The sequence below is a fragment of the Rhea americana genome, unplaced genomic scaffold, assembly GCF_003343005.1.
Source record: "Rhea americana isolate MKP2758 unplaced genomic scaffold, rheAme1 scaffold_321, whole genome shotgun sequence".
NCBI lineage: Eukaryota > Metazoa > Chordata > Aves > Rheiformes > Rheidae > Rhea > Rhea americana.
Window position 1 is genome coordinate 214,387 of NW_028186448.1, and position 22,277 is coordinate 236,663.

At 49.9% G+C, this 22,277-nt stretch overlaps 1 protein-coding gene across 1 annotated transcript in view; it reads right to left on the reverse strand.

Annotated features, from left to right (window-relative positions):
• Window positions 1–1,007: 1,007 nt before the first annotated feature.
• The window catches only part of ITPR3 (inositol 1,4,5-trisphosphate receptor type 3), a 43,374-nt gene continuing 22,104 nt past the window's right edge, over window positions 1,008–22,277 (reverse strand). Inside the window, exons 19-58 of the mRNA XM_085310599.1 lie at window positions 21,950–22,201; window positions 21,521–21,665; window positions 21,135–21,282; window positions 20,554–20,750; window positions 20,229–20,358; window positions 19,835–19,892; window positions 19,447–19,612; window positions 19,088–19,252; window positions 18,808–18,876; window positions 18,176–18,301; window positions 17,868–17,990; window positions 17,448–17,648; window positions 16,750–17,001; window positions 16,439–16,564; window positions 15,984–16,109; window positions 15,699–15,819; window positions 14,697–14,881; window positions 14,393–14,541; window positions 14,122–14,230; window positions 13,860–13,950; window positions 13,407–13,576; window positions 12,538–12,712; window positions 12,269–12,453; window positions 11,661–11,861; window positions 11,131–11,241; window positions 10,801–10,896; window positions 10,090–10,191; window positions 9,698–9,784; window positions 8,882–8,992; window positions 8,163–8,355; window positions 7,024–7,149; window positions 6,311–6,483; window positions 6,029–6,193; window positions 5,362–5,554; window positions 4,793–4,888; window positions 4,231–4,355; window positions 3,814–3,979; window positions 2,930–3,090; window positions 2,258–2,419; window positions 1,008–1,909 (exon numbers count right to left, since the gene is read on the reverse strand). Of these exons, the coding sequence (XP_085166725.1) occupies window positions 1,841–1,909; window positions 2,258–2,419; window positions 2,930–3,090; window positions 3,814–3,979; window positions 4,231–4,355; window positions 4,793–4,888; window positions 5,362–5,554; window positions 6,029–6,193; window positions 6,311–6,483; window positions 7,024–7,149; window positions 8,163–8,355; window positions 8,882–8,992; window positions 9,698–9,784; window positions 10,090–10,191; window positions 10,801–10,896; window positions 11,131–11,241; window positions 11,661–11,861; window positions 12,269–12,453; window positions 12,538–12,712; window positions 13,407–13,576; window positions 13,860–13,950; window positions 14,122–14,230; window positions 14,393–14,541; window positions 14,697–14,881; window positions 15,699–15,819; window positions 15,984–16,109; window positions 16,439–16,564; window positions 16,750–17,001; window positions 17,448–17,648; window positions 17,868–17,990; window positions 18,176–18,301; window positions 18,808–18,876; window positions 19,088–19,252; window positions 19,447–19,612; window positions 19,835–19,892; window positions 20,229–20,358; window positions 20,554–20,750; window positions 21,135–21,282; window positions 21,521–21,665; window positions 21,950–22,201 (5,806 nt within the window). The 3' untranslated portion in view covers window positions 1,008–1,840. The remainder of the gene's footprint in view (window positions 1,910–2,257; window positions 2,420–2,929; window positions 3,091–3,813; window positions 3,980–4,230; window positions 4,356–4,792; window positions 4,889–5,361; window positions 5,555–6,028; window positions 6,194–6,310; window positions 6,484–7,023; window positions 7,150–8,162; window positions 8,356–8,881; window positions 8,993–9,697; window positions 9,785–10,089; window positions 10,192–10,800; window positions 10,897–11,130; window positions 11,242–11,660; window positions 11,862–12,268; window positions 12,454–12,537; window positions 12,713–13,406; window positions 13,577–13,859; window positions 13,951–14,121; window positions 14,231–14,392; window positions 14,542–14,696; window positions 14,882–15,698; window positions 15,820–15,983; window positions 16,110–16,438; window positions 16,565–16,749; window positions 17,002–17,447; window positions 17,649–17,867; window positions 17,991–18,175; window positions 18,302–18,807; window positions 18,877–19,087; window positions 19,253–19,446; window positions 19,613–19,834; window positions 19,893–20,228; window positions 20,359–20,553; window positions 20,751–21,134; window positions 21,283–21,520; window positions 21,666–21,949; window positions 22,202–22,277) is intronic.

Genomic DNA, 22,277 nt, shown 5'->3' on the forward strand with positions numbered 1-22,277 from the left:
TAGGAGAACCTGAACAACCRGGAGATGTACAGAGCAAATAAGTAGAACCATGTTAGCTTGAAACTTGATTGCAAAGACAATCAAGTTTTAATAATGAAAAAGTGGGAAATACAGGCTTGGCTTGTATGTGTGTGTGTTATCACTGGTTAACAGTGAAACTGCAGTAGGGGATCACCTTTATTTTTTGGTTTTCAGAAGTCCTAGCTATCTGGAAAGATGCAGGAGAGGGCTGAAGGTGGTTGTTTGCCATGGGGACATGGAACAGTACAAGAAAGATTTTAACTGACRTCTCAAGCTAGTACCCTGTCGCCAATGCTGCAGTAGTGTCACTGTTCCAGCAAGGTATATGCAGCTTTTCCTGGGAGGGACGAAAAGATGCTGTATGGGTTGCTACCTATTTGCTAACAGGTAAGGATAGGTTTTAATAGTGTGTTGCTGATAGGGCTGCYGTAAACACAGTTCAAGTGTGATCAGTCCATACTGTGGCCTATTTTTAATTCTTTTTTGACACTTTAATGCTTGCATCAATGTCTGTTTGTGGGAGGCAGGGGGCTGGAATGTGTTAGCATAACACTGAGTTGTGTTTGGGATGGCTACAGAGCTGCTTGGCTTGGGGAGGATGAGTGTCTAGAACACAGCTATGCCAGGACTCTGCTTGGCTAAAGGAAGCACCAACAGCTGCTCCTTTTTCTGTATTTGAACAGTGTTTTCCTGGCAAGTAGTGACAGAATCTGAAACTTTGCAGCAGGCTCTAATCCAAAGCTTCAGAAAACAAGGCTATGTTTGAGGTAGTTCTTCATGATAGCATTTTTTTTTCACCTTCTGACTTGAATTTCATACAACCTTTTAACATTTAACATCTGGAATTGAGAGCATTGGGTTGTAGTGTACCTTGAGTAATACAGCCTTGGCCTAGCTTCAGGTCTTTGGATTGTTCTGCACTTTTTTTTTTTTTTTTTTTTTTTAATAATAGCCACATTGCATACCAGAACACACAGGAAGGGAGCTTTCTTTATCATGTTTCATTTTTTTTTATTATAACTTGCTTTTGTATTTAATTTAGTTAAGGCAATTTACAATTTAGTTCTTAAGTAACAACAACAACAACAAAAGGTAAAACATTACACCAGAGATGAAATTAAAACACAGGACACCCCTTCACAGTGAACTCCTGTAAACCTGCAGTCTCCTACTACAGCCCAGATATTCTTTGTCCACAGAATGCAAAAGACCAGTTCACACTAGTAAGAGCTTTGCTGCTCATCCTCATCTGGCAAGATAAATTATCAATGCAGCTCCTTGAGTTTAGCTCCTCTTTACTGCACCACAGAATTCTTTAAATGGAGAAGAATCAGCCTGGAGCAGGTATGGCAGATACAATGGCTGGTTTGCAAAGGTCCACATTTACTATTGACACTCTTGGAATAAGTTAAATATTGCAGCCCTACAGCAAGTTACACTACCAGTAGTATCCTTACCCAAGGTGCAGGCTACCAGAATGTAGTGCATGGAGATAATGATACAACTCACATTTGCAAAATAAAGAGTTATTGCAATGAGGAATAAAAGTCCTTTATAATTTATCTTCCTACAAGGGCATTAGAGTAAGTTGTGGGTCCAGGTGTCATAAGGAATCTCTGCCAGTCACTGGTTTCTGTTCGTTGCTCAGCAGAATTGCTGAGAAGCGATCTAAGGAAAATATTGACTTTGAAGCCTCTCAGTGTGGTCTGGCTTTCTCTGACAGTGTTATCCATGTGTGAACGCCAGGAACAAGCAGCCCTCATTAGCTGACACATCCGTTTAGTCCCTTGGTGGGTGAAGCTGATGCTTGTACTGTGTTTTAGTGGTTCATGGTATTCTGGACATCCACAAACCCCATCCTTTGTCTCCGCTTCCTTTGCTCTGTCATCTAGAGTTCAAACAAGGACACAAGTGAGGTAGGAAACCAGACTTTCTCCTTTTTATTCATCAACATGCTTGTCAGACATGTGACTGACTAGGCTGCTTTAAGCATCTGCCAGAATGCCCTGTGAGTTAGACTCTAGCTGATGAGGAATTAAGCTATCAAAAGGCACATGTCCCAACTGTCCTTGACCTCAAAGAGCTGCAAGAGCCCTTTGCTTTGTATCTGAAGCTGTATGGGATTGGGCTACTACTGTCTCCTGTTCCTTGGAATCAGTGTCTATTTTGGTAAGTACAGTGGCTTTCTACAGCCAGGTGTTCCTCAAGTGTTCCTATTTTTAAACGTGTTCAGTACCTGCTCCTTCAGCTCGTTCAGCTGGGATGTGAGATGGGACACCAGCTTCATCGTGGAGTTGAGTTTGTCTTGAAGATTTCGAATCTCATTCTGCTCCCCTTCCCCTTCATTGCTAACCAGCGACATGGCTCGCATCCGGGGGAACCAGTCAAGGTTCTTGTTCTGAAATAGCGAAGTTGGAGAGAGGGTGAAGAGAAGGGAAGAGACCAAGTAGGATTTAACAGGAACCATTTGTAAGCCTGCTATACTAAGAGTAGAAGAAATTCTCGAAAGACTGGCTTGTCTGGGTCTTTGCAAGTTTTTCACTAATGGTCCATTTACTTTCCAGCTTTTTTCTTACAGTCTTCTGGGTTCAAGTTCAGAGTTTTTTCTTTTCCAGMCCTCCTTGCTCTCCTCTCCTGCTTTCTATCTAGTCTATCTCAATGTTCTATGCTCTTGATTCAATCCTTAAATATCCAGTACTTCTAGTCGGCAATGTCTTGTTGGCTGAGATTGCAAAGTAGAAATAATCAGGTAAGAAAGAATTAAGGGACAGCTACATAATTAAACATTTTCCAAAAGTTCTGTCTTAAACAGTTTATTTTTCTTTGTCAAGCCCATTGTTCTCAAATGTTTCCCTGGGGGTAGCCAGGTTGCAGTGGTGAAAGCTGCCCTGCCTGGGAGGACATGTACCTTTATCATCTGTGCCACATAACTCTCTGGCCCTGTGTAGTCAGTCTTGTTCTTCACTCGCACCAGCACTATGAAGTACAAGTAGTTCCACATATTGTGCTCATATTTAATATGCTCCTCAAAGGACACTGTCTTGTTATCAAACTTGTCCCTTTCAAGACCTGGCAATCAAGAAAGAAGATGGGGAGAGGAGAAGGTAAGCAGTGAGCAAGSAAACAAATGTGAAAGGAAGTACAGATAATTGCATCCTGTCCCAGGTGTGACTTTCAAAAAGTGCTTTTAATAATTAGTTGGCATTTAGCACAAAACAAGCATCCAAAACAGGGAAAATAACCCAGCTGTGTATTCAGGATGCTTCTATTTAAAGTGCTACTAGCTATGTTTCCTGCATACATATCTGAAAGCATAAAAGTAGATCTCTCAAGAAAAAAACAGCTAGTCTTCTAGTCTTTGGGGGTATTTTTTTTTTGGCTGCCTGCCTACAACCAAGAACATTCTGAAATGTTTTCCTGAATTTTATTTCCTTAGTAATACGGTGCTTTTTTTTCCACTTGATAAGTGACAGCCTCGGGAGTAATAGATGCACAGCAGTGAGAACATCACAATGTGGCATTTAGTTTAACACCTCATTAACAGAAGACAAGTAGAAATACAGCTAATTTCTCCCCTCTCAGTTCATGTCCTGGTTTAAGCCTGCTCATATTGCAGTGACCCACTGGTGGCCAGATTTGAGTTTCTGCTGCAAACTCGACAAAAACCAAAAGCACCTGAAGCTTCATTCCTTCCCTTATGTTTAGGTTAACCTTAAAAGAAAGCTTGTCTCCAGGAGAAACCATGAGAAGGGAAGTCCTGTATACACACTGAGCCAAGGTTCTAGCACTCACCACATATGAAACAAGTCGTCTTCAGTATTTCTTCCTTCTTCTGCTTCTCGCTTCTCAGATCAGCAAAGGTATCAATAATGACCCCAAATATGAGGTTAAGGACAATGATAATGACAATAAAGAAGAAGAGGAGGTCGTAGACAACCCTAGCAGGAAACAAGGACTCCTGCAATGGACACAAGGAAAAACAAGCATCTCTTTCACACCTTTGTTCTAGTCACTCCAACAGGGGCCAGCAACTGAGAGTGCAAACAACAGGGATGTGATAGGGGAAGAGAGGTGGAAAGCAAGGATAGACAGCTGAGGGGGATAGAGGTGAAAGTGTCAACATTTCCAGGGAAGAAGGGCAGCCGCATTTGTGGTAAATGCAGCAGGGCTGCATGGAAGAGAGGAGACCCGTGTGCTGCCTGAACTCACATCCTTTGATGGCTTCCGCAGAATGTCACCTACACCCCCGCCATTCCTCAGGCCATGGTTCAGGACAGTGACGATGCACATCAGCAGTGTGTCGCAAGCACGTTCCCACTGGTCAGCATCTGTTTCTGGAACGCCATCGGGGGAAAAAGAAACAATATAGACAGGGCAGAACTACTAGGCTACTGCAATGAAACCAAGTTACAGGAATGAGATCTCCTGCAGGGATGCTGTGGCCTAATTTCCTGGAAGCAGGTACTTGTGTAGCTCCTGACGAGCCTCTTTCCAGCGACTCCTCCAGCTTGCTTCTTCCTCTGGAGGAGGCTGTCTGAGTGCTCCTGAAACTCCTGCTTTCCTTTATGACTAAAACAATCTACATCAACATTTTAATGCTGGAGGGGTCTGTGCAAATTTTGCAGGTTTTTCACTTTGCAATAGAGTGGGCTGCTTCTGTCTGTCTGTCTTTGAAAAAGATACTGCAGGATTTTTCTGAGTTTGCTGACAAATAAGGCAGCCTGCCTACTCTGCTGCTAACATGGTCAGCCTTTTTAACACACTCACTTACCTTCCAGGGCAGTGGGTACAGTGGAGCAGCTAATTTTGTCACCACTGCATGACTCCATGAAGGTCTCCATGTTCCTTTGCATCCCCAAGGGATCATCTGCAAGTACAAGAGACCACAGCCTTGTCAGAGCATCTGCTTGTCTTAGTAAAGCTCTTTGATCCTGTCACAAGTGCTCTTCAGCTTCATTCATGGATCTTGAACACTATTTGCAAAAGGTTTCTTACTCTCCTAGCCTTTTATAGGCTTTGAATCTTTTGCTCACATTTCAGAAAGACCTCTACAGTGCTAAAGCTTTGCTTATAGCTGAGCATCATCCTCTCTGTGATCCCTCCTAGTCCCCCAAAACCCTGTTCTCCACAGCACTAGGTTCCTACATCAGCACAGAGCTGTCTGCTCCGACAACCCTCAGACTAGTGCTAAAACCCCTGAAGTAAATATACACACTCTCGCAGATGGGAGGGAGCAGGGGTCTTATCTGCCCAAGATGATGCAATGGTCCAGCTACAGAAAGGGGACCCATTAGTCCCTCCGTAGCCCAAGCGCTGCAGGCAGTGATGGCAAGTCCTAACCTTTGGCTTTGTTATCCGGCAGTCGGTCCACTTCCAGGATGAAATCATCTTTCAGGAACAGGAAGCCCACAATGGAGAAGAGGTAGACGAGGATGAGAGCTAGGAGGGCTGTCAGCAGGATGGAGCGCCCATTCCGTGTCACGCTTTTGATGACATTAAACAAGGTCTCCTCGCGGTAGATCAAGTCAAACAGCTGAAAAGGACCCAGAAGCAAAGAAATGCAGCAGGGTGCTATTCTGTGATAATGCTTGGCCTACCTATATCCTTTTTTTATCTTGAGATCTTGAAGCAGTCAGCAGATATTGACTATATTTCACATAAAGAATTTAAGTTTCCCATTTTACTATATGGGAAAATAGAAGAATGAAGTGACTTATGCACAGCAAGAGAGCCAAGAATAGGACACATGCACCCAACCTTTGCCTTTGTCAGCTCATGTTGCCTCCCAGCTGACCCAGATAAAGTATACAGTATAGATTAGAAACAGATAGCAAGTCCTGGACAGAGACAGTAATTGCCAGAAGACAAAAAGATCATCCTATGCAGAGATTGGAACACAGTGAGTTGTTCTCGTTGCTGTTACCAGTCAATCCCTGCAACATTTCACAGGAACCTTCTAGCATCTAACTAGCTACATCTGTTCCCCAAATATCTGAGTTTACCATACCAGGATACTGTAGAAGAGTTCATGCACAAAGAGGCCCAGGACACTGGTCAGGATGTAGCCAACGTGGTAAAGAAACTCCACATCCATGATCATGGCCTTGTAACCTCGAATGAAGGTCCCACGATTTCCCACGAAGCTCACCACAAAAACAATCTTGTTGGTTAGCTAGGAAACAACCAGGAGAAACAGAATGGAGTGTGGATTTCAACACTTTATGAATCCAGAGCAGCCTTCTGTGTTAATGGGGTATTACATTACTTTTCCAGCACAAAGAGAACTTACATTGAGAGCTCCTAATATATTCAGAGTGAGTCCAATTCCTAAGTAATATATTGACCGCAAGATCAGTGCCACGAGGAGCGGTCTGACACCATAGCGCTTCGTAAACAGGGCCATGATGGAGAAGCAGATCAGAATCCAGAACAGCAGGGAGATCAGTGGGGAATCCAACACTCCTGGGAAGAGAAAACCCATGACAATGAAATTAAATGCATTCTGCCAATTGGACACTCTGTGCTGCCCACTGAGAGTAAAGCCTGAAGAAGAACTGTCCAAAATAATAATAATAATAAAATAATAATGAGCTGATTATCATAGGGAGGAAAGAAAGAAAATACACTTGACTGCAAAGACCAGTATTGACTAAGATAGTCCTTACTAATACATTTTTCTAGCATCTTTTATTGAGATCTCAAAAAACATTGTGGATTATTCAGACTTTGCAAAACAGTAGGTATATATTCTATCTTCCCCCATTTTACAGACAGGGAAAGTGCAGCCCAGGGAGAAGAGCCTTTTCCCTAAGAAGAAAGTAGTGGAAGAGTTCTGGAAACAAAAATCTTGACCGAGTCCCTTGCTCTGACCAGCAGAAAAGAGTTGGGGCTTCCAGAGCTGAAAAGACTGAGGGTTGGAAGAATAAGCGGACCAGTTTTCCTTGTATTTGAGGATTCCCTTTCTCCTTCATTTTGAGGAGCAGTGGCTGCTGGGGCACTTACCCATAGAAGTGGCTTCAACATAAGGGTAGAAGAAAGCAATGATTATGTTGATGAAAACAGCTAGGTTGAAGGAAATGCTTCCCCAGAGAGTCATTCTGCGGGAGAACCAGTACATCAGCGGCATGCCTGGAGGAAGAGGAGACAAACACAAATATCAGTTAACTTTGTGCCAGCTGAGTAAGGATTTGTCCTCTCAGATGTCCTAATAGCTCAGTTCAGTACAGCTAATGGGCCCAAAGGGACCCCTGCCTCCCACTTCCTTCAAACCATTAATAAAAGCTCCCTCCTCATCTACTCAAATGCGAGTACAAGTTCAAAATGTTACGGCTCACATTTCTTGGCTTCTCAGCCCTTTGACCTGCTCTGGCACCATGGAATCAGATTGGCTTCACTCTTCATCTCACCTTCCTCCCTATCTCCCATCTCCTACATCCTCACTGCTTGTGTCCTTCAAAATAATAGTGTCTTTGTGTTCTCAGCACAGGCTCTCTGTCCCAGAGGAGACCCAGCCAGCAATTTCCCATCCATACATGAAACTTGTTTCCTGTTGAATTCCTAAGATAGTTTTGACTGGATCTGTAAGTATTTTCAGGGCTGCTGCACCACCTTTCAGCTGCATAACAGTATTTATAATATTTATATGACTCCTGACCATTTACTGATCTCCTTTTAAGCCAGGACCTTAGCCTAGTGTAGCCCCGAAAGCATCTAGAAAGGTCTGGATGGTGCAGGGAACCAAGCTGTTGATTCCCGCATGTAGCTACTAGATCCTGGCTTAGGAGAAGGCAACTGAACATAGATGGAGAGAGGGCCTTCTAAAAGTAAACACCTGCAGGTATAGTGCAAGGGATTGTGCAATAAAATGCATTTTAAACTACTTGGAAATTTTACAACATGAAGAAAACCCATTACTGGGCTGGGAAGTCTTGCTTATCCTCTGCTGCTCACAACCAGCCGAGTGCACTGTGCTCTATGGAGCAAGGGGCACAAGGAGTCTGGAGACCTGATCTCCAGGCTGCTGCCAGCGTTCACAGCCGTTTCAAAGCACTGCTGGCCTCCAAGTTTCAAAAAAACAGGCGATTCAAAGTGCCCATCATGGCCTGAAGTGGAGTCTAAGGGAAGGTCTGGTTTGCTCTTACTGCGCAGTTTCTTCTGCCATTCCATTTCGTTGTGGAGGAAAGATGACTGGTCAAAGAAATCACTGACTTTGCTGCCCTGTTCATCTTGCTCAGTAGTGGTGAAGAGCCGATACTTCGTCTCCTTGGTGAGGAACTCACAGATGCCAGGCACTGGAAAGATTATCTGCTCCATGCTTCGGTCTAGGCGCACAATCTGCAGGAAGCGGGGGGAGAAGGGGGTGCAGTCAGATCCTGCCAGCACCGTGCTTTTATTTCCTCTTTCTTAGCCACAATATTACRTTCTCTTCCTTTCCCCCAAGTCCTATGGGATAAAAAGCAGTTGCGACTCATATAATGCTACAGATCGATCCAGCAAATGCAGCCCTCCCTGGCTGGGCTGGGAGGAAAGCTCACAGCACGTGAATCCTTGCTGGCCCRTCTGCAAGGAAAACCATCCCAACGAGCAAGGATGAGGCTGCCGAAACAGCTGCTTCCCAGCTGCTGCTGAAAGAGAAGGAAAAAAGGTTGGGGAGCCACTTGTTCCAAGGAACCCGCCTGGCTTCCCCTGAGCTCTGCTAGTATCTCCAGCTCACTGCAGTGCAAAGCGCCCGTCTGCTTCCTGCAGGCACAAGGATGGGAAGGCTCTTAGCATAAAATAACCAGGCATGAAACAGGCCTGAATACAGGTGGGATTCATCAACCATGAGCATACTGGAAACCCAACAGATAACAGGTCTTGCCTCAATCTGGGACGTGTGTTTCTCATAATAAGCCAGCGGGTCCTCCTCTTCCTCCTGGACTGGGGCTGTCGACTTCAGCATCTGCGTCAGCTGCTTATTATTCAGACTGAGCTGGGATGCAGGGAGAGGAAGAGAGGATGAGAAGGCTTCAGCCAGTAAAGGCCAGGGGGATTCTGATTTAACTCTCTGCACTGACAACATCGTTCCTCAAAATGTACTGAATCTGATGAGGTTCCAGGGAAAAGCAAATGAATTAAAGCTTCCTAAAGGGATACAAGAGCTCCTTGAGGTGACAGACATTCAATTCCCTACAATAATTACATCCAGAAAACTGCTAATCCACAAATTACAAATCAATGCCCATAAAACCCGAGGGAAATCATATTACTGCTGAATCTCATTCAGGATCTAAGGTACACAGGCAACAAATGACAGCAAAGGACTCGGCCCTTCTTTTTCTGAAGGGAAGGGGAGAAAGCAAGTACTACTAGGAAAGCCACCTTTTGAAGATGGTAAGGGACACGAGCCCTGCCCTACAGCGAGCTGGCCATTACCCTATAACCTGAGCCTTCCCAAGGGAGCATTACTGCTCTCCTCGGCTAGGTTTTAAGAGATGCAGATGCCAATGTGTTTGTAGTTTTAGCTACTAGGGCATGTTTAAGTTTTTCTTTAATCCCCTTGGTAATAGCAAAACACGTCAAATTCTAAATGACAGAAAACAGGGCAGACTAGCTAGGCTAGGAGAAGCAGCTTTTTACAGTCTCTAGCCTGAGTGGGTGGGGAGGCTCTGCTTTTGTTCTCAAGGACTTTCCATACCATGGATGAGATGCCTTCCTCCTCTTCCTCCTGGATTCGCTTCACTGGCTTCAGGAGCTGCTGCAGAGACTTGTTGTGTCGGGACAGCTGGAAGAGGGACAGCAATAGCTGGGTTAATAGAGGCTTGTGAGCAGCTTCTGCAATGCCATGTGTACCACAGAGGGAGTGGACAGCCAGCAAGCTAGAGGCCTGGGTTTTCATGGGAGACAAAAGCAAATTTCCCAGCTGTGGCTTCCCAGGGAAGCTGGCCTGGCTGTAGAGAACACATACATAAATATGGAGAAAAATGCGCAAATCGGCAAGTGGAAGCTWCAGCACAGCACGGTGGGGAGCCCAGCCTGGCAGGGGGACCCTGCTGCAAAAGCAGACATGCAGGATTGCAGTGTCAGTACCTGCAGTGCCAGTATATAAATGTTGTGGCCGACTTCCCGGGGGGAGACCTCGGCATTCTCGCACTCCTCCTCTTGCAGATAGGCCTTCTTAATGACATCGACCTGGAGGGCACCAGCATAAGAGGGAGAGGTGAGCTTCTCCCCATTTCCCTGGCCTGTTTTCCTCCTCCAGCCACAAACGTTCCAGAAATGCCATTAGGTAAAGAACACTTCTGCGTAAGGCTGTGTGCAGCTAGTACTACTGCAAGAGCTGAGGTGTTTTGGGRGTTGCAAATCAGAAACTTCATTAGGACCCACAGGCCTAAGGGATCCAGGCAATGGGTGTGAAACGGAGGAGGACAGGGGCTCACTGAGGGARGACCAGCAGGGTGTTTCACCCCCCTTGGGCTTCAACCAGCCCCATCAGACCAGYGTGGCAGACAGTTGTGGCGTTTTGGAGCAGGAGGGGCTGGATGAGCACGGAAGCTTGGGGAGACCATGGTCTGCCTTGCACTAGAGAGGTGCAAACCTTGTGACTGGCTGTACAGCCACCTCCTAAAGCAAACTTTACATGGGAGCTGCCAGGYGGGGAGAGTTGTCCTAGCTGCAAACCTTCCTGGCATTCAGGGTATGTCCTGGTGAYGCAGGCTCTCCCCCATCCCCAAAGCCTTCTCCCCAGTGGTGTCTCATGGGCAGTTACACATCACCGTGCCGCCTCCGCTCAGCCCTTACCAGCTCCTGCGGGCGGAGGCTGATGAGGATCCGCTCAGCATTCTCACTGTCGTGTCTGCTCTCCATTAGGGCCAAGAGGAGCTTGGAGGCGTTGTCCTGGTGAGGAGAGAGACTCTTGCTAAGATGAGCTATGCTCTGCCTCTGTTGAGGACCTGGAGGACCTAACTCATGTATAACTCCCGCTACAGTGACCATTTCACCCAGCCGAACATACAGGCACCCCTAGCTGATCCATACATGTCCCACAGATGTGCCAGGGAGCCGTGAGTCCACGCAGCAGTGTCTGCACAGGCATGTGCCCGCCATCCCCCATCTGGAGGCTCTGCCTACCTTCAGCTGCAGGACCAGATCCATCCGGTACTTGCAGAGGGGGCTGATGTCGTTSAGGATGAGGGCCGTGATGATGTCAATCCCGTTGGACTCATGGGTCACGATGCAGCTCTAGTGGAGAGATGCATTTGTTATTCCATGGATGCTGCCAACCTTCCAGGTTCACCTGTGTTCCCTCCTAACACAGCCCAACTACCCCCACACATGCCCAGGGGATGAAATGGTGCCCTGCCTATAACACTGACTGGACCCAATTACTCCAAGAGCCCCAAATCCCTTTTCTTCCTGGCAGTGACACCATCTGCACCACCACACAATGTAGCCAAGCAGGAGCTCATAATTCTGCAGCATCTTTGCTTCCATCAACTCCCCTGTTGTTCTGCTCCTTTTTACATCCTGAAATCAAGAGCTGGCCTTGTTTGCCTGCTGCTTTCCCAGGCAACCCCCTTGAAACATCCCAGGGTGCTGGGGACAACCTGGAGCTATAGTGATACCCACAGACCCCTTGGAGGCATCACCCCTCAGCCCACCTGGTTCTCATGGCAGGGCCCCTGGCAGTACTCGGTCAGAGTCTCCAGGGTCTGGGTGATGAGGGCCACGTTGTACTCGTTGATGTAGAGGCCCAGCAGCCCCAGCCCTCCTGTGGTACTGCCACACATGATGTCAAGGAACTGCARCGTCTCGCACACCAGGTTGTAGTTGGTCTTGTTGTTTTGGCACCGGAGGAAGTTCTGTCAAGCAAATCCTGCAATTACTGGCCTGAGCAGCATCACCGGGGGCTCTGACACATGGTTCASGTCCTGATCCCCCTCCTGACACCCCCTTCCTGGCCTCCAGCTCTCTGCTTAGGGGTGCAGTTCAGTGGARAATTTGGCTACAGGTCAGCCCTGTAATGTAGAGACACCTCCGAGAGCAGCACCCAACTCCATGGACACAGTTGTGTCATGACAGCTCCTGCCACAAGGCCAAGCAAAGTTATTCATAAGGGAGAGTAGTGCACTTGCAGATGGGGAAACTGAGACTGGTGCACTGCCCACTYTGGAGCCCAGTCAGGGCCAGAGCCCAGCTTTCCCGCATCCCAGTCCTGGGGCTACCTCTGCCCTACCCCCCACTGATCCTAGCACCCCCCATAACCAACCTGAAGGTCCCGGTTGTGGTTCTCACACAGCAGTTGCAGGAATCGCAAAATAGGCTCCATAATCAGGACCGTCACCCCCATTTCGTTGTTCTGGCCCTGCTCCCCAGTGTCATGGCCTTTCCGAAATCCTATCGCCAGTGGGTATCGGGAGGGGGTGCCAGGCATCACAAAAGCCTCTCCTCGTCCTAGTGGGAAACCCAAACTCATTAGCATTGRGCTATCCAGCAAGGCAGCCCTTTGGCCCTTCTAGGGAAACTGCCATCGCCTACCTTTGGGGCCAGGATCAGGTTCATCTTTGTCCTCACGAGACTTGTTCCCGATGTCGCTCATGTTCACAGACACTGTAGACTTGGTCTCCTGCTGGGCCTTCTTCATCCGGTCATGCAAAACTTTGAAGAACTTCTCTGACTTCTTGTCACTTGTCATGAGGTTGTAAAAGGATTTCTGAGAGCAGTGAGGATGGCAATTTAAGTCTCCCCCATAGGATCCAAACTGTCAGAGCCTGCCCCTCTGCAGCCTAGCCACCAGCACTCGAGATCTTGCCTGCAATAACCTGATGAGCAAGTTTATTTCCATGCAACATCACTGGAGCTAACAGTCCTCTTGGATTTACAGAGGTGGATTGGCTAGGCTCTCCTTTACCATAAGCAATGTTAGGCCCAGGGCCTGATGAACAGGGACTACWGCAAATCTGGGCCTAGAAAAAACAGTCTTTTGCATGTATCATTTGTTGGCTTCCTCGCGATAAGGGATTCAAAATAGCTTAAGAGTTACCACCCAAGAGCTGCAACTCATTTTAGCAATACCCGGCAGAGGGCATCAGCATTACTCCAGAAACCTGCTGGCAATAACCTGCCTCTTTCACAATATACAGCCCTCGAGTTTGACCCAGACACTAAGCTGGAAAATTCAAGCAGACAGAAGCTTCCACTGTTCTTCTTCTGGACGGCCAAACACACACAATCACCCTGCTAACCAGCATTTTGGCAAAGTCTGCTGTCCGTGGGCTGAGTCAAGAACCAAGGACTGCCCTGCACACCCCATCTACCAAGTGCTGGGACCGTAGCACTGCACAGATCAAACGACAGCTCCCTCGTTCCCTGAGGCAGGTGCCCACCACACAGCTGGAGCTCAGCACCTGAATCTCCGTGTTGCCGCCGTCCAACAGTCGAATGGCGAGCAGGATGCTCTCTTGGAAAATTTTCTCATTCTTGGTGTTCATGATGAGGTCAGCCACCAACTTGGTGGCCCCTTCTCGATCCAGCCGGCACTGGACAGCAGCGATAGCAGACCAGTCCTGGTCTTGGCCTGCACAAGAGGGCCCAGAGAGATGCAAAGCCATGACACCATCGTCATATGGGATGAGCACAGCTAACGTGCTGGGGCATCTAGGCAAATAATTCCCAGTGGGACCTTTGACTTGTCCTTTTATCTGTCCAGATCCTTTCTCCCAGTGGAGCTGGGGGCTCTGAGACCAGCTGAACCTGAACAGACCTACAAACCTGAACACATCATAGCTTGGGAGCCAGGTGTTCAAGGTGCATGTGAGCAGCAYAGGGAGACATGGAAAGCACAGGAGAAAGGCACTCACCTCCCCCAGCAGCATCCACAATTTCCCCTTTGGAACTGGACTTCTTGTTCTGCAGGTAATTGTTCAGGAGCATTTTCCGCAGCAGGTTGCCCTGCCAAGATAAATAAACGTCATGAGGCTTCCAACTCTGGGGCCAGCACTAGAGCGGAGTGAGGCCAAGGGCCCACATGTCACAGCAGGGTTGATGCTGCCAGGCTTAAAAGTGGGACATGCATGGTGGAAGGAAAGGTCTGGAGGTGTACTGCAGGATGGCAATACTCACCCTCTCACCATACTTGTTCCTCTTCACCAGCATCTGTTGCAATGTCCTCAGTACTTTGATACAGAGCTTCTCTTCTGTCTCCATGAGGTCCTTGGTGTGCTGCACCAGCCTGGCCACACACAGCAGAGCCACTGTTACACAGGACAAGAGTGTCCCAACTCCCCCCAACTCTGCRGGCACACACCAGGCTGCACAGCACTGCAAGGGATGAAAGGCTCCAGTCCTTCTCAACACTCTCAGCAACCCTTGGGCAATGGCAAAGCATCCTTACTTGGACAGGAAGCCTCCACTCTCGCATCGCTGGTAGGCCTCTGTCCCTTCCATGAAAAGCAGTTCCGGCCGGTGTAGGACATCCACCAGGACAGACAGTTCAGCCTCCACCAGGGGTTTCAAGCGATCCTCCAGGGCGTTGATGATGTCCTACAAATCACGGCACACACCTTTAGGGCCAATTCATGCCTAGGAAACATGAGCATGGGAGAGGGACCCACGCAATGCCAGTGGCTGCTTGCTTTCACACTGCAGAGTCACGCTGCACCACTGAACACACCACCCCCCTCCTCCCTGCCCCTTACCTGCAGCTTCTCTATGATGTTCTTGTAGTCCCACTGATTGGGGGTGGTGGAGACGCGGGGGAAGGTCCGTGTGGATGTCTTGTAGCTGGATGTGTTCCTCTGAACTGTGCTGGTGGAGCTGCTGTTCAGCAGCGAGCTGACGTGGGCATCAAGATCCATGGGCAAGGCAATGGAGCGGCTCTTGGCTGTGGGAAGAAGGAACTGAGGTTAGCATGACAGTGGTGGGGAGGCAGCCCAAGGGGGTTAGTACAACAGTGGTGGGGAGGCAGCCCAAGCCATCGGCTGGATCCTACCACAATGCCTTGGGCCAAGCACCCCTTCACCAGCTCTTCATTTGCAGTAAAGATGATTTATGTTAAATACAAAAGAAAACACCCCCAAGCTAGTGAAGGATCAAGTATTTCCATCCATCCCTCCCCACTGTAGCACAACATTGCCTAGAAACCTGGCCGGCCACCTGCCGTAGCGCAGGAGGTGGCAGTGCGGCCAGTTTTTGGTTGGGAAAGCACAGCACAGAGAGGTTATAAGCGCCCTGCCTAAAATTACAAGAGGGAATCCTAAGACTCCAGCTCGCATCCCCACCCAGTATCTAGCTACGGAGCAATCCTTTCCATATGGTGACTCAGTGCTAACAACCCATGTCCTGAGTCAATCAGCCACAGGCGAGCTGAGGGCAAAGTCCTGGAGAAGGAAAACTGCTATAAATGCTGACTTTATTTCCGGGCCCTTTGCCAGCAGGGACACACCAGGAATCTCCCAAATAAACCCAGGCTTTGGTTATTCCCAGACCACCCTGGTAGCCCCTAGAGATCTAGCTCAAAATGCACATTTCTGAGTCAAACCTTGCTGTTCATGGCCAGTAACCCCTCAGCAGGGCACCCTGCCAAGACCCACAGAAGAAAAGACTGCTCTTGATCGCTGCTGGGAGTGGAGGCAGCCAAGGGTGGCTCCATCCTCCTCTCCAGCGGGGAGGCAGAGCACCCCTGTGGCACGGCTCCTTACCGACCATGGCCAGTGTCCGGATACACGACTCCACTGAGCTCTTGTGCTGCTGCTGCAGCCAGGGGCACTCCAGCAGCCTCATGGTGGACTGGAGAAGCTGCACAACGATGGTCTGATGGGTCTGAAGGAGAGAGCAGGCAGACCTGTACTGCAGCAAGGCCCTTCTAGACTTAGGGCTGTTCCTCGTTAGGGTGAGCCCCCTTTCTCCCCAGATCTCCTAGGCACCAAGTGATGCTTCCTAAGGCAAGTGCCTGGCCAGGGCCCAGCCATGCAGTGCCTTGTTACCTGCAGTGAGGTGCTGTTCTCTGAGAARGGGGAGCTGAAGAAAGCGTTAATGGTGTCCAGCACCACTGTGAGCACATACTTCTCCAGGGTGGGGTCTGGGAGGCGCTTCTCTCGCTTCTTGCACATCTGTGAGGAAAAGAGAGCCTGCTGATGGCACCTAGGTATCGTGGTGGTATTAGCAAGCATCCTGGCTGGATGTCCATTGGCATGCAGTGGTCTTGGAGGACATGGCCAGTCAAACAGCTTCTAGATCTACGCCAGACAACCCTGATTGCCCCCCAGCCCGTAACAGGGCAGCCCTCCAGGCTACAGAAGTCCTCATGGTGTCCAGGCTGTACATCTGGCCCTAGAGAAGTCCCCAGGCTTTGAGTGAGCCTCAGTGAGGCCAATCCGTCCCTATGCCAGGGCAGTGGCCATTCCTGCCATGTCCTTCCAGGCCAGCCCTCCTCACACACCCGTGCCATGTCAAGGGTGAAGTTCTCAAAGAGAGTCCAGATATGGTTGCTGGTGTAGATCTCCTTCATCTCCACTTCTGTGTCCACATAGCAGTGGTTGACGAAGTTCACGTAGGCCATCTTCACCTGCCAAGGGAGGGAAGAGAACATAGGCACAGTGAGGGGAAGGCAAACATCACTCACCATCTGTGACACAGACACCCTCACTCCTGGCAGCACACAGCTCTGGAGGGACAGCACCTCTCATTTGGGCCTTTCCCTCATGCATTACCCTCTGAGCCCAGGCACCCTCCTCGCTGGGTGCTCCGTACCTCAGTGATGCAGTCCTCGTGCGTCACCACCCGCACTACATCCTCCAAAGGCAGCAGAGACGTGCACTTGATCTCCGTGTACACATTCTTGCCCTCAGCACAGGCAGCCAGCAAGTCTACCAGCGAGATGTGGTACATGAGTGGGCTGTTCTCCTCCACCCCGTCCCTGGCTGCTGTCATCATCTCCAGGAGGGTGGCCAGTGAGGCCTTGTCATTGTAGAAAACCACTACGTCATCTCCGGCGTTGGTGAGCTGTGGAGGAAGCTTAGTGGTCACCGCTCCAGAGAAGGAGGGTGAAAAACCTCAGGAGGCAACAAATTGCTTTCTCTGCCCCAGGGCAAGCAGAGGGACTGCTCAGGGGTAGGGCTGGGGATGAAAACACCACGTATTTACAGGGAAGACATGGCATTTGCAATGCAATTAAACTTGCAACATGTGGGAGGCCCTGCTGCAGCATACTACTGAGACAAACAGAAAGGAAAAAACAACCCCAGTCTAGGGGGATCAAAGCCCATTTTCTCCGAAACAGTTATCGACTCTTGGACTTCACTTCAAGACCTTAGAGCGGTTTGTGACAAACGAGCACAGCCAGGAAGGACTCCTCCCTGCAGGAGAAGCCAACTCTGCTCCTCCTGAGAACTACRTCCTGCTGCCCCCCCACACGCTCAAGCCTTGCAGGCAGGGAGAGGGGCTCTCACCTCAGTCATGATCATGTCCTGGCACTTCTTGACGTACTTGCCCTCGGCCTTGATGATGGTGTGCAGGAAGTCGAGGTACTGTACATGGCGGCCATGGGTGGCCACRCAGTGGATGAAGTGCTGCGGCACCGTCTCATTGATCTCTGAGCAGAGCTGGTAGTTGTTGAGGAAGATGTGCTGCATCGTCTCGGCCTCCAGGAGCTGTGGGATGAGAGAGGCAAAGTGAGGCCAGGAGGGCTGCACAGGGCCATTAGGAACAGCTGTGTCCCAGCCCTCTTCCTCTCTTGGTGGTCTCCTCCCGTGTTTTTCCACCTCCTGCCCGTGCCTGCTGCAGATCTGCCCCCTCCCAGCCCCAGGAACAGTGCCAATGTCTCTCCCTGCACTACTGCCTATAACCATCCTYCAAGCCCCTCTCTTTACCCCCGGTGTCAGGAAGAGGTTGAGGTGTTTGTGTAAGAGCGCCTGGTTTTCCTGATTGCCAGCACAAAACTTCTGCAGGAACTGGTGGGTGAATTTCAGGATCTCCATCATCTTGACGTCACCCTGAGGAAGGGCAGAGAAAAGAAACAGCCTGAGTCGGCGAGGGATGGAGAGCAGGAAGCAGGCTGCCAAGACTCCTGTCCTGGCCCACCTACAGGAGCTGCATGCACCAGGGGTCCCTGCACCCTCTACCCCTCTTCCTAGGTGCTTTGGGAGCTGCAGAGCCCAACCTGCTTCTGCTCACCCACCTTTTCGTATGGGATCTGCAGCAGATCCAGCATCACTTTGTGGGCATCCATGTTCTTCAGCAGGCGYTGCTGTTTCTTCCGCACTTGCTCTCCGACCCCACACATCTTATTCAGTCGTTCCAGGATCTGGGAGAGATGACCCAGAAGGGAACTGAGACTAGGAGTCCATCAGGACACCCATCAGCACTGGGAGCCTGCTTGAGAGCCAGAGGCACCAGCCATAAACCCACATACTCCTTGCTTGCCCAGCACCCACTTTGTGTGTTGCTCACAAATCCTGGCACCCCACTCAGAAATCCTCCATGTAGTGCAATGCAGAGAGAGCCCTCGTGCCAGCACAGATCCTCTCCTCTCCRAACCCCCCTGGTGGGAGTCTCCCTTGCATTCCTCACTCACAAGCCTTGGTAATTTAACAAGTTGCTCCTTGCATTGAACCACAGGAACAAGCCCTATCTTGGTTCATTTCCATTCAACAGTAGAAGAAATTAGGAGTGTCCCCACAATTTTCCTCATCCCTTTCTTGATGGTACATGCCATGCTAACCCCAGCCAGACAGACATCCCTGGCTGTCCTCCTCTTTAGTGGGGTGGCCCTGGGGATGCTGCCAGAGGTGGCACTGGGAGGTTACTTACCCCCTTTACTATCTGATAGTTCTCACTGCTCTTCTCTCCAGGAGCAATGACCTCTTCATCGGCAGTGTGCTGCAAGGGGGGAAAAATGGGTCAAGGTCCCCATCAGCCTCTGTGATGCTGAGGGATTTAGTGCATCCACAGGACCCTCTCTAACTCTCCTCTTCTAGGGAGAGGCATGTGTGATCCATCAAGGAGGTGCATGTTGGATTTAAGCRAATTGTACCTTTGCCCTCTGCTCTTCTCCCATCCCATTTCCCAGAGTCTTCCCCAGGCTTCTCACCTCTTTCTTCTCCTTCTTGTTCCCCTCCACTATGCTGTCTCCTTTGGTGCTGCCTTTCTTGTCCACCCAGAGCTCTGATTTCTCTACCATTGTGCGGAGTTTGTCCAGCTCTGACTTGATCACCTTGTAGTTCTCAACATCCTGGGCTGAGATCAGGAGCTGAACCTGCAACAAAATTCCAGGGAGGTCCTTGTGAAACTAGTCTGAGGCATGATCCCAGCTCCCCTCCTCTCCCAGATCTCCCTCATGAGAAAAGCAGAAATCAGACAGTCACCCTGACCAGGATGCRTTCCACGTGCTGCACGAACTGCCCAGCACAGGCTTACAGGTGCTCCAGGGGAGCATCCCACCGGGGTTACCTGTTTGAAGGTGTGCAAGACCTCCTGCCTCTGGCTGAAATGTTTGAAGAGGAGCTGCAGGGAGCCGGAGATGAGTGGTGGGTAGTCATGCATCGTCAAGTGAATCAGCACTCGGAGAAACATCCTCCCTCCTTCATCGTCCACCTCTAGCATGCTGCTTGTCTTTCTGAAGCCGACACAAAAGTGCTTGGCATTAGCAGCCACATGGGAGCTTGCGAGCACTCAGTCATCCCTCGGAGCCAACAGGTTCGCCTTTATAGGCTATAGCTTTTATAGCCTGATCTTTCTCATCACTTGCAGCTTTCAAGCTCAGCAGTGAGTACATATAGGAGAGSAAAAAGCCCTATGGGCCAGGGTAACCAGGCACCGGAGGGGCCAGGGGACTCACCCCACACCAAACATGGCTTCTGCGTGCTCGCCGATCCGGTCCAGGTTCATCGCTGCAGCTGAAGGGAGAGGGAACGCAGGAGATGAACAGGGCAGCAGATGTGATCTTTGTGCTTTGGCAGAGACCCCACAGGAACTGTGCCAGCTCCTGGGCAGGCACACACCGAGTGCCAACCCATCTCTCCAGGGGCTTGTGCACGGGAACAGYGTGTCTGCAGCTCTGCCCACAATGAATGCAGGACACCTTCTCCCTCCTGCACAAACTCCAACCCCCTGCATCCCCAGCAGCAGGCAGACAGAAAGCTGCTGAAGCTGTTGCCTCTGTCACCTGTATTTATGCAGCCTGTGGAGTCTGCCAAGTTTAACTTGTACCAGAAACAAAGGGGAAGAGTTACTTGTGGAGTCAAAGGCTGGAGCTGTCCCATCAGCTGCACTGTCCTGCATGGGATAGACTTCCACAAACTCCTTCTTGAAGACAGAGAGTAGGTAGGAAATCCTATAGTCCAACCGCACATTCAGGATGAACTGGTAGTGGCAGAGAAGGGGAAAAAAGCAAAAGTGAGTCCTCTTCTTGACAGCTGCCTCTGTATCAGACAACTGCTCCTTTCCCTCACTACCCTGTCCCACCTCAGCCGAGGGTCCACCCTGCAGCTCCACAACACTTCCCTCCCTTCTTTCAAGCATCTTCAACCTGGTTTCTCCCTCCCCACTGTCCRTCACCTGCAAGATCTCCAAGATCTTCAGCTTGGTCTCCATCACTACGATGTTCTCGTTCTCGATGCTCCTTCCTCTGTCTACTGGCTCCGGGGTGGACCCAGTGCTGAGGCTCGGAGGGCTGAAGATGGACTGTTTCCTGCTCAGCACCATGGTGGACATTATCTGCCCAACACCYTGGATCGATCTCCGCACATTCTTCCCTAGAGAGGCAGCCACAGTGGGCAGAGTTATTGCATGGGGAAAGGGAGGTGGGAAAGGACTGATGTTAGGACCCACTTAAACTGGAAAATGCTTTAGGCATTAAACAGAGAACAAGCAGGAGGGATTTGCTATTCCTCTGGCATGGCCACGCCTGTGTTACTGCTGGGACATTTGCAGCACTTCTTGCTCACTTTGCATCYCACACTGGGAAAGGCTAAGAGCTTAACAACTCCGGTATCTCACTGCAGGCCCACCACCTTTCCTGCGATCAAGCTCGTGATTTATTTTCCTGGAGCCCAAACTGGTAAGCACTGGATGGACCGCAGAAAATACTCTCCCATGGGACTATGACAAGCTACCCTGGTGATAGAACAGGGACTCACCCGTCAACTCATCGCTGTACATTGCCTGCATCATCAGTTGGGGRTTTTGGACACAGTCAATGATGCCCAGGAGCGTCCGTGTCAGGCGCAGCAGCTCRCTGAAGCTGTAGAAGCCGAAGTAGATGAGGTTGTGTGCAAGGCTGACGACCTGGGAGAAGGACAAGGAAACTCCAGACCTTTCCACGCTCAGATGGAGGAGAAACAAATGCATGGGGAAAGGGATGCCAAGGTGGCTGCCTCTGTCATCCAGAGGCAGCCTCAAGGACTGGATGCAGTCTCCTAATGGCCATCGGCCAAATCAAGCTGGAAGGTGTCAGCAACACCCACATTGTAGCCAGCAGGGCCTTCTATGGCTKGCAGCCTCAGGACCTGCACAGATCTCGCACCTCGAAAGTGAGCTTGTTCTTCTCCTCATTGGCGAAGGGCACTGCCTCGCTAACCACGTTGTTGAGGTAGTCCTCCACAAACTCCATAGTACTAGCAAACTTGTTCTTCTTGTCATCACGGGAGACATTGAGGTTGGAGTCGTAGCTGCAAGGGAAAACTAGGGGGGTGAGCTGGAAGGAAGCAAGGCAGTGAGACTCCTCTTGCTCAGCCTGGAAGGAGCACTGTCCAGGCAGTCATTAAGAGCTGTCACAGCCAGAACTGATGCTCATAATTGTGATGGAGRCCTTTCCCTTCCCATGCTGAGATCTGTCAAACTCACTCCACAAATGCCCATATCTSCACTCTCAGTCCCCTGCAGGGGCACAGCATCTGGCATCCTGCCTCCTACCCCATCCCTCAAAGCCCCTGCAAGCCCCAACACTTCTCACTCTTTGATGGTGATGGCTGTGGGGATCTCAGTCCAGAGCCGTGCAAACTTCACGGGCATCACCAGCTCCTGGGGATCCCTATCCACGTGCACGTGCAACATGAGGTGGCAGAAAGATGCCCGGAGATCAAAGGGCAGCATTTCATCTGCCATGCAGAGGAAGATCAGGTCTACACCCAGCTGCTGGGAGATCTCCTTGATAGCCAAGTACTGGCGGTCCAGGCACATGCGGGCAAACAGCTTCAGCTGATACCTGTTTGACAATGAGGAGGAGAGGGAACAAGGCCACATGACATCCTCACTATGTCCCCTGTAGCCTGAGGAGAAGA